Raw genomic sequence first — 11,680 nt, 5'->3', positions numbered from 1 at the left:
TTCTGAAACCACCAACTATTTTAGATGTGCTCACATTTTGTCTTGCTTCTGTTCTGAAGTTGCACATGTATCTTCAATGTAATAGTTGCCTATGCTTACAAACAATGGCATACTGGCCTATGCTAAGACACAATGGCATACTAGCCTATGCTTACACACAATGGCATACTAGTATATGCAAACACACAAACCAATAGTTGTCTATGCTAAGACACAATGTCATACTAGCCTATGTTAAGACACAATGCAATAGTTGCCTATGCTTAGACACAATGTCATACTAGCCTATGCTAAGACACAATGCAATAGTTGCCTATGCTAAGACACAATGTCATACTAGCCTATGCTAAGACACAATGCAATAGTTGCCTATGTTTAGACACAATGTATGCAATGTTAATGGACAGATATCTCTCTAATAGCTGTCAAATGCCAAAAGAGATCTGCCCTCACTCTTAATATGGCCTACTGCCATTTTCTGTCTCCCATCCAGCCATCCATCCATCCATCCATCCATCCAAGTCCATCTCTGCTTTACTTCTCTCTCTGTCCCTCCTCTCTCTCTCCATTTCCAGTTAGTTATTCATGTATTTATTGATTTAATCACTCATTCAAGTCCATCTCTGTTTTACTTCTCTCTCTCCAGTTCCAGGAGCCCCTGTCCGACCATCTCCTTCGGCAGAGTCTCCTGTTCCTCCCAAGGACCCCTCAACACTGCAAGTACCATTGAAGGTTCTGATACTACAGCTGGTGGACTGCCGCCATGTACTGGGACGGAATAGCACATTGACACTACTGGGAAGAAAAGGTTAGGATTCATACACGGGCAGTTATGAAGACATCTAATCTTGACAAAGGGATTGAACTGATTATAGTGGTTTAAATGTAGGCTACAATCCCATCATAAGAAAACGATAAACAAGGTGAAAATATTTTATTTACATATAGGTCCACACTGTGATCAATAAAGCTAAGTTCATAATTGAATGCTACAGAAAAAGAGAGCATAAGAGAGTGAGATGTATCATGTGAAATATGTATATTGGCATCTCCTTGGGCAAGTCGGCCAGCAGCCATGTTAGCAGGGTCTTTTGCCCTATTATTTAAACTTATCCACACGACACAGAAATGGTCCACAGTACGATACATTAGTGATTACTTTATTGTTTAGATGTAATAATAACAGTTTTATCTTTAAAAAAAAAAATAGAACAACTCTCAGATTTACAGAAGCAGTTGTAGCTCAAACTGGGCAGTCTTGAGTCTGTGTGCTAATACTGGCCAGTAACACTAGGGGGAGATCCAGAGACTGTTCTGTGACCGGTCAATGTGTTCTGTGATTGGTTAATACCTCCGGCACTATCTGCTGGTGGCTCTGGCACACAGAACGACTAAGTTAGCATTTTTAGACCTTGGATAGCAAACATAGATAGACTACTATGTAAACATTTACAAATATGTTAATCTTTTTTTCTTTTTCTTATTGTACACAGAACCGAGGCCGTAGTGATGACCATCCGTTAGCATCAAATATGTATCCCAAGTCCCCTTCAAGGAAAGATGAAGCTTAAAAAACGAGAAAAACTACAGAGGGGAAATATGCACAAATTGAAATATGCACACACATTAAGGGGATTGGTGAACTTTATCTCTGCAGTTTTAGTTTCTATCTTATGCATTTCATGTATTCTATTTTTTAACACTTTATGCACTCTATCACAGTTTTACGTTTGTTTTATGTGAATCACTGTGCATGTAATTTCTTTGTGTACGTAATTTCTTTGCTGTTAAGAACTTTGAGCTGCATTTTTTTGTACGAAAGGTGCTATACAAATAAAGTTTTGTATTATTATTATTATTATTATTTTTATAATTGTGGACGCTGTATGAGAAAGAGTTTCACTCAGTGATGAACAGCCATCAAATAATCCACAGTGGTGAGAGACGGCACCAGTGCAGCGACTGCAACATGTCTTTCAGTAAAAGATCACCAGAGAGAAGCCGTACTGCTGCGGTACTGTACTGTACTGTGGAAGATACCTCACTGACTGGCAACCCGATAGACCACAGACGTACACACATAAGCGAGAAGCCTCACGACTGCTGTGACTGTGGGGAAAAGTTTCCCAAAATACAATGTACTACAAGCACATTGTACAATACACACGGGAGAAAGGCCGTATCCTTGCACTTACATTATGGATCTAGTTTATGTCAGCAGTCTCATATTCGTGGACATATGGAAGCCCACAATAGGTAGAGACCTAGATGAACTGCACCTGCCCCATTTAGGTAGGGACCTATAAGAACTGCACCTGCCCCATTTAGGTAGAGACCTAGATTAACTACACCTGCCCCATTTAGGTAGAGACCTAGATGAACTACACCTGCCCCATTTAGGTCAATGGCACTCTAATCCTAGAGTAGTCGTAGACAGCTAAGAGCTTCTTACCAGAGAACTGGGGTCACCAGCAGGAGATAGGGAAATTACAACTAAAAATACATACAGGTGTACAATACATTTGTGGTACATTCCATCATTTCATTTTAGTTGAAAACATTTTTAAACTATGGACACATAATTGGCCAAGTTATGAAATGAGGCATGAAATAATGATGGCAGAGTTAATAGCGATTCCATTCATTACCCCTCTTTTGAAAGGAGGGGTATTGTATATCTGCGCCTATTTGCAGACTGGGTCGGATTTTTCGACGATTATTTGTCAAAAATGACTCGATAGATTTTGTGCATGCTTCATGTATCAATCTTGCAGGTGTGGTAGTATTATGAAACTGAAAGATATTGTAGGATATTTTTTATGACGAGGTGAACATGGATTTACTCATCAGTATCAAGAGTCCCCCTAAAACAAGAGCAGAAGAGGTTGAGCAGACAGACTGGCTGCGAGAGCAGCAGCCTAGCTGTTGACGTGATTCATTGATCTCCAGAGGCATTCCAGGGATCTCTGGCCAGAGGGGAGTACCGCCAGGGCTTCCACACTCACAAGCACACATAGAGAGAATAGTTCATTCTGATTGGCCTTGGCAAGCAGCCAAACAGAGAAGAGCACATGTAAATGAGTGTCTTAAAAAAATTAAAAAAGGCTGGCAGACTTAACTTCGACCTGAGATTGTGTTGTGGAGCGTTCAAGACCACTCCTGTAGCAGCAATACAGGTTGAAATGGGTGAAATGCCACTAAGACTGAGAAGGGAACAGTTGGTGTTGGTTTACTGGACCAATCTTAGGGGACACAATAGTGATCTCCCAAGTAAGAAAGTGTTGTTGCCCTGTCAGGAGAAGGAGAAGAAGCAGAGCTCAAGACACTAGAGCAAATTGCGCAAGGAATGGAAATTTCTGCTTTTAACGCAAGTCCTACTGTGACGTATTCCAGGGTTCCTCCATGGACGCTCGATGAAGTGCCAGTAGATTGCTCTCTATTAGACCATAGACAGAATGGTGATTTTGTGGATGACAGCGCTGTTGAAATGCATTGTAGGGTGCATTATTCTAATAGCATTCAGGTGTTTACAGATGCCTGATGACTTGGCTGTGTTTACAGCTGAATTAACAGCTATACGATTAGCTTTGTTGTGGGTGGAGGATTATAGGCCCAAGTGTGTGGCAATATGGTCTGACTCCAGTTCAGTTATAGTCTTGTTGAAGAATATGTACTCTATGTAAAAACAAGATATAGTGTATGAGGTGTTGCAGTTAGCAAATAGGCTGCAGAAGTCAGGAATCAGAATTTCCTTTGGGTGGGTTCCAACGCACATGGGAGTAAAGGGGAATGAACTGGCTGATAAATATGCAAAACAGGCAATACAGAAACAAGAAATAGATGTTAATGAACAACACAGTAAAGCAGAAGTTAGAAGTATCATTAAGAACAAGGTCAGAGGTATATGGCAATACATGTGGGACCATTAAAGCACACCAAGAGTTGGGGGTAGCAGGACTACTGTAAAGAACAATTTGGAGGAAAATATCATATCAAAAATTAGATTTGGACATGTGGGACATGTGATAACACACTAGCAAAAGTTAATAAACATGCTGATGGACTCTGTGTTTGCGGATGTAGTCAAGAGACCATAGATGATGTAGTAGAGCCAGGGACTGGGGGAAAAAAGTGGCCCGGGAGTTACTGTCAGACCGGCCCACTCAATACAAGGCGCGTTGCCCACTCAATGCATCGCACGTATCGACCAGTCAGTGGCCTACTTGGAAAAATACCCATACACTTAACATTATTTTGGATGATTACAAAGAAATTACATCATATATATATATTTTTTTTAATAACATTTGGATCCACCAATTTGCCTGGATGGACACATGAAAATGATACTGGCTATTGTAACACTCCAAGGTAGGTATAGTTTGCTAGATGAATATGCTTAACTCTGGGCTAGTATCCGATGGTTATACGTATAACTACAGAACCTTAAGGAATGAATATCCACACAATAAAGAAACTGGAATCAGAGGGTAGAATTAGTATGAACTATATTGTAGAAATGAACAGAATAGAACATACGATGGGGTGTGAACATCAGTGGTATCAGTAGTGTTGCATGCTGGGTGTGTGGTTGTGTGTGTGTGTGTGTAGGGGTGTTGAAGGTGCATAACAAAACAATAAGTTAAGCATTATAGTCACATGATAATAAAAAACAATATCAGTATACTCATGTGTTATTATAACCTCACTATCTAATCTAGATAACATATTAACATTGTTTATAATGTTAGTGTTGTGTGTAACACGGTGATTTTAGCATAACAAGCTAGCTGGTTAACTTATTTTACATAAGTTATCAGAAATTATAAGATTGCCCTCTTTACAACTACCACCATGGATAGCTTGCTCATCGATTGTAACCAAGTGACTACGGCTAACATGTTAAAATGGATCATCTCGATGATGACAACAGCGCCAGCTTGCTTATTTTACCAGATCATAACGGTCTCAATTTTGGACATTTATCTACCTAACGTTAGCTAGGCTAGTTGGTAGGGAACGTTACCTCATCTGTGAAAAGCAAGCTAACATTGGCCAAGTCAACGCCACAACTTACCTTGTATCACTGTCACGCGAAATAACAGTCGTAAATGGCCCAGAGTTTTCTTAAATGCAATTCCTCAAAACCACCAGATGCCCCACGGGCCGCTCCGTGTTAGAAGTAGGGATGGGTATCGTTTGGTTTTTATCCGATACCGGTACATAACCGATACTTTTAAAACGATACCGGTGCCTAAACGGTGCCGGAACCGATACTTTTATAAAAAATTAAAAAATGTTTACGATTGACAACATTTAAGAAAGGCTTTACTGCCAAATACAGTGCCCTCCACAATTATTGGCACCCCTAGTGAATATGAGCAAAACAGGCTATAAAAAAATATGTCTTTGCTGTTTATCCTCTTGGTCTTTCACTCAAAATATTCACAAAAATCTTACCTTTTCATTGAAGCAAAATTATTGAAAGAAAAAAAAACTGTTGACATTAAATAAATATTTTTCCCCAAAACATGTGTGCCACAATTATTGGCACCCCTAGAAAAATCTTATAATTAAAATCTAACTGAAGTATATTTCCAGTCATGTTTTACATTTTTAAGTTCACCTGTTTGATAAGGAACTCTTAAGAGGTCAACCATGACTTCCTGTTCCACTGGCGAACAAATATGAGGTGACACAGGCCAAATTCCATTAGTCATTCATCACTATGGGAAAGACCCAAGAACACAGTGGACAATGTGCGACGGAAAGTTGTGGAGCTGCACAAATCAAGAAATGGACACAAGTAAATCTCTAAAGAGTTGAAAATACCCATTTCCACTATCATGGAAATAATTAAGTAGTTTAAAGCGACAGGAGATGTTAAGAATCAGCCTGGAAGAGGACCTATCTGTAAATTGACCCCACGCACCGTGAGGAGGATGGTTCGACTGGCAAAAGAATCTCCAAGGATCACAGCTGGAGAATTGCAGAGGTAAATTGAGTCTTGGGTTCAGAAAGTCTCCAGAACTACCATCAGACGCCACCTCCATCACCACAAATTGTTTTGGAGGGTTGCCAGAAAAAAGCCTCTGCTGTCAATCAACAACAAACTAAAGCGCCTACAGTTTGCCAAATGTAAGTCAGACTTTCAATGGGACCGAGTTATATGGTCAGATGAGACCAAAATAAAGCTTTTTGGCAACAAACATCAAAGGTGGGTTTGGCGTAGACAGAAAGATAGCCATACAGAAGAGACCCCCATACCCAATGTGAAGTATGGTGGCGGATCTTTGATGTTGTGGGGCTGTTTTTCTTCCAAAGGCCCTCGACATCTTGTTAGGAGACATGGTATCATGGACTCCATCAAATACCAGCAGATATTAAATGAAAACCTAACAGCCCCCTCTAGGAAGCTTAAAATGGGCCGTGGTTGGACCTTCCAGCAGGACAATGATCCGAAGCACACCTCAAAATCAACACAAAAATTGTTCACCGACCACGGAATAAAGGTTTTGCCATGGCCATCACAGTCCCCCGACCTAAACCCCATAGAAAATCTGTCGGAAGAGCTGAAGCCGAGTATACAAGCGTTGACCTAAGAATCTGAAGGATCTGGAGAGATACTGTATGTAGGAATGGTCTCAGATCCCGTGCCATGTGTTCACCAACCTCATCACACATTATAGGAGAAGACTCAGAGCTATTATCTTGGCAAAGGGAGGCTGCACAAAACATTAAATTAAGGGGTGCCAATAATTGTGGCACACATGTTTTGGGGAAAAATATTTATTTAATGTCAACAGTTTTTTTTTCTTTCAATAGTTTTACTTCAATGAAAAGGTAAGATTTGTGTGAATATTTTGAGTGAAAGAACAAGAGGATAAACAGCAAAGACAGATTTTTTTATAGCCTGTTTTGCTCATATTCACTAGGGGTGCCAATAATTGTGGAGGGCACTGTATATGAACTGTTTAAAGTAGATTATATATATAAATAAATACAAAACACCTTTTAACTTAAAACTTAAATAATATATGAACTGTTAACAAAAGTTTAGACTATACTTAAATAAATACAAATAAATACAAAACACACACACACACACTACAGCTTCAATACTTCTTTTGTCAGCAATTCTTTTGTTCAATTCAATTTTTTTTCTTCAAATTGAACAATATATTAACTGTTTAAAGTATATTATAAATATAAATACATACAAAACACTTGGCTTCAAACTTTTTAACTTCAAACTATGAACATTATATTAACTGTAAACAACAGTTTATAGTATACTTAAATAAATATAAATAAATACAAAAAACAGCTTCAAACTTCTTTTGCAAAAATATGAGCATATTTGCCTTTGGAGTCAAAAATGTATTATTTTGTTTGCATTTATTTCATGAAATTTCACCATTTTATGATTTGTTTATACCTATCTTTTCTATCTTGTTTATAGTTAATCTTGTTACTTGAACACACTGAGTACGAGAAAATGTGTACTGCCACTTTAAGAGACTACCGTAGGTTAAGTATAGCTGTCATCTCCGTTTATTTTTCAGTCTTCGGTTGCTGATCTGCCGTTGACTCTTTGCCTTCTCTCCACTCTTTTCACGCAATTGTTTTGTTGCATTTGCTGCACGTCGCGATGTTTGAATATTTTGGTGCGAAATACAGCCACACTTTTGACCGTTTACCTTTCGGTATTTTCTCTGTTAAAAGGTTGATGGCTAGTTCTGTTTGTGCTTGCTCTGTGAAATGCTGCATGCTCTTCACTGTCATAAGACTGTTGCTATGAAAACACCAATGAGCGTGAGCGACACAGGACAAAGTTTACATTGGGAGCTGGGGCAGTTTTACATGTGCCCCGCGGAATCTGCCTAGCAACCGTTTTCAATTGGCTCAGGCACCGAAATGAAGCACCGAAATCTGCGTTGCATTTCGGTCCGGGTAGGTACCGGTTGTATTGGAACCGGTTCCATATTGGTACCGGTTCTCGGTACCCAACCCTAGTTAGAAGGGCTGACTGCACACGTCACTACGGTTGCGTGCCCTGACGGGCGTGTATGTATGCAAATCCAGGTGCGTTTAATTTAAGAATCCTCATCCTCAATCCGCACAGCTGAGAACACTTCGGCTGTGTACCCATTTTCAGGCGTTCATTAATAAGGTGGAGATCGTTTCTTACGTTGAACTTCTGAAGTTCAGAAGACACTTCAGAACATTTTCGAAAAATAGGCACCATGAGTGTGTACAGATTGCAAGGAGGACTATAAATCTGAGTCAGTTTTTTTTTAATTTTTAGAGTTAGTATAGGGAATGATACGTGTTCTGAATCGTATGGAAAATAGTTGGAGGTTTCGGCGATGATTGAGGGAGGGCCGGTTGGAGATGTAGGTGAGCCGGTATTTCGCGCCATCCAAACCTCGTCGGCCCACCGGTGGCCAGCCGTGTATAGCTGTAGCAGATTGCCGGCCAATCGGATTGAAGCATTTTTCTGGTCAGTGCATTTAATTATTTATTTCAGATTCCCCAAGATAGAGGGTCGTATCCCCATTGAGGTGTTATCGAATGTGAAATATATGAGTAGAAAGCATTGGAAATACTTGGAGATTAAAAAATAATTACAACTTTCTATGTAAAATTAGTTTTTTTGTAGTTTATATCAAATTTATAGTAATGCTACTACTTTGAACATAGTACAATTACTACTCCATCAGATTGTCAGTATCTTTGTAGAAATGTAATAATGTTTAGTTCTTCCCTTGTTTGTCAAAGTGTGTTTATCATTAATATCCCCTTTACTGCTCAAATGAAAGGAAACAGCAGACTTGGATTCATTCTTATGACACAGAACCTATTGTTGTAGATGGTATAATTAAGATAAGAAAAAGCTATATTGTTTTCATTTAAGCAGGAATAAAAGGCAGTGTGTAATATTTCAAAATATGTTCCATTTTTATTAGTCATCATAGTTTTATTGACAACATCTGAAATAATTTATACTTGTCTCAGTATTTACACAAATGGAATAGCGTTGACTGTAATTAAAGATACATGTTTAAGAAATAATATGGATCATTTAAGGCCAACAATTAAATATAACTGCTTGCAATGACAAAGGAAAATGACAAACAAACAGCTATTAACAATGACAAATGTAACATACAAATGTAAAAGTGTGGATTGTAATCATAAAGATAAGCATTTCAGAAATGATATGGAACATTTAAGGCCAGCATTCAAATATAACTTTTCACAATGACTAAATGACGCACTATCGAGACTTGGGCTGTCCACAGCCAAGACAGGTCTTTGTCCGTCTTCTCTTCGCTTTCTTCTTGTGCACTGCTAAACTCTTCACATCTGGTTAGGCTGGAGCAATGGGAAAGTAAAATAAACCAGTTATTATTTTTATGTCACTGAAATGAACACATTTGATTAGCAGGTAGGTAGGCACTCACAGACACACGCAGGCGGGCAGGCACGCAGAGATGCAGGCGGGCAGGCACACACAGACGTACGCACGCAGGCACGCACACACATACGTACGCACACAGGCACGCACACACAGACGTACGCACGCAGGCAGGCACACACAGACGTACGCACGCAGGCGGTCACACACAGACGTACGCACACAGGCAGGCACACACAGACGCACGCACGAACGCACAGACGCACGCACGAACGCACAGACAGACGCACGCAGGCAGGCACACACAGACGTACGCACACAGGCACGCACACACAGACGTACGCACGCAGGCAGGCACACACAGCCGTACGCACGCAGGCAGTCACACACAGACGTACGCACACAGGCAGGCACACACAGACGTACGCACACAGGCAGGCACACACAGATGTACGCACGCTGGCAGGCACGCACAGACGCAGGCAGGCACACACAGACGCACGCACGCACACACACACACACACACAGACGTACGCACGCAGGCAGGCAGGCAGGCACGCACAGACAGGCAGGCAGGCACGCACACACAGACGTACGCACGCAGGCAGGCACACACAGACGCACGCACGCACGCACACACACACACACACACACAGACGTACGCACGCAGGCAGGCACACACAGACGCACGCACGCACGCACACACAGACGTACGCACACAGGCACGCACACACAGACGTACGCACGCAGGCAGGCAGTCAGGCACGCACAGACAGGCAGGCAGGCACGCACACACAGACGTACGCACGCAGGCAGGCAGGCAGGCACGCACAGACACAGGCAGGCACAGACACAGGCAGGCAGGCAGGCACACACAGACGCACGTACGCATGTTGTAACATTACAGTATGATGCAAAAATGTACGTCCAAAACTTTATGTTAACTTACCAATTGCTGCTGGAGGTTCCTGGTGGTCGTCTGGCGACATCTCCTGCTTTAGCAGTGGACCAGCAGAGAGCGGCTGGCCAACGGATTCTTGGAGGCAGACTTCAACTCAGCCATTACAGCTGGATAAAACACAGCAGGGAGGATGACACCTGGCTGCTTAAGGTCCACCAGCCGTTGGTAGTTCCACTGTGCTGCCCCGGTCAGCCCTGGGCCTGAAACAATTCAGTGGCCATCCACTCTCTTCTTGTGCACTGTAATATTACTTTGGTAAACAGAAAAAAGAGAGATGTATCAATCCCTTAGTAGTCAAGCTGTTAGTTAGTGCAATGTATTAAGCCAATAGCTGTAGTCTCTTACCAAGCCAGCGATTCTGACGAGTTATCAACACATTACAAGTCAGATCCATGGTGTAAAGATGAGTTAACATCACAACATTAAAACCGTACACATAAATATAAAATATAATCATGTTCATTCATTATATTAGGTCATTTCAACACGTCGTAGCGTCAGTCTCTTAGCAACAAGTGATGCTGAGGTATAGCTAGTTAAAATTAGTGTCAGTACCGCGCTGACAACATATGATCATGTAACAGCATGAAAACCACACACAATACAAACAAACGTTATTATGTTAATTCATTCTTTGGCACATAATTACCCCCAAACGTGTCTGATGTGAGAGAGAAAAGCCTGTCAGCTCTCTAACATTAACCTAGCGAATTAGCAGCGAAAACTAATGTTACCACAAAGCAGGCAAACTTTTATGCCAAATTCTGGCAATATAACTGTAAATGTATCCTGTAGAAGTACATTCAACCCAACCAATGCATCTTACCTTTGATGGATGGACACTAGCGTGAATAAATGTAGCTAATCTCCTGTCAGAAGTTTGCCTGAACTAAAAGTTTTTTCAAAGACCGCGCATCTTTAAAAAAAACTCGGAACAGCGCCAAAAAGTCGTAGTGGCCAAAAGAATATTACATCCATAGTGGTTTAGCTCGGAACAGCGCCAAAAAGTGGTAGTGGCCAAAATAATATTACACCCGTAGTGGTTTAGCACTACCATTGGAAATGCATGGGAAACCGTTTAGGTCCGTTTAGCTGAAAAATTCACGGCGGCCGCGCGGGGATCCCCGATGGCCAGTCAGCCCCTGAGTAGAGCACTGTCTAATGTATCATCGGCAGAGAAAAATACTTTTTAGTCTCCAGCAACAAGAAAAAGCTGTACTTAAGTTATCAAACATACTACAAAGAAACTCTGTATATATTTGTTTTAATTTTATTTTTAATTTTCTGAAAGAAACACG

General features: G+C 41.0%; 1 protein-coding gene and 1 long non-coding RNA gene across 2 annotated transcripts in view; one reads left to right on the top strand and one right to left on the bottom strand.

The window, feature by feature from the left end:
* Positions 1-1,784, top strand: part of LOC116219137 (gastrula zinc finger protein XlCGF17.1-like) — a 59,911-nt gene extending 58,127 nt beyond the window's left edge. Inside the window, 2 exon segments of the mRNA XM_031562105.1 lie at positions 647-808; positions 1,494-1,784. Coding sequence (XP_031417965.1) covers positions 647-808; positions 1,494-1,507 — 176 coding nt within the window. The 3' untranslated portion in view covers positions 1,508-1,784.
* A 7,560-nt stretch (positions 1,785-9,344) lies between these two features.
* Positions 9,345-11,346, bottom strand: LOC116219316. Its single transcript, XR_004163156.1, has 3 exons — positions 11,209-11,346; positions 10,371-10,632; positions 9,345-9,378 (listed from the first exon to the last, which is right to left on the bottom strand). It is a non-coding gene; the product is annotated as an uncharacterized LOC116219316 (long non-coding RNA).
* Positions 11,347-11,680: the final 334 nt, after the last annotated feature.

The sequence above is a fragment of the Clupea harengus genome, chromosome 24 (assembly GCF_900700415.2).
Source record: "Clupea harengus chromosome 24, Ch_v2.0.2, whole genome shotgun sequence".
NCBI classification, from domain to species: Eukaryota; Metazoa; Chordata; class Actinopteri; order Clupeiformes; family Clupeidae; genus Clupea; species Clupea harengus.
This window is presented reverse-complemented; position numbering and strand designations above follow the sequence as displayed.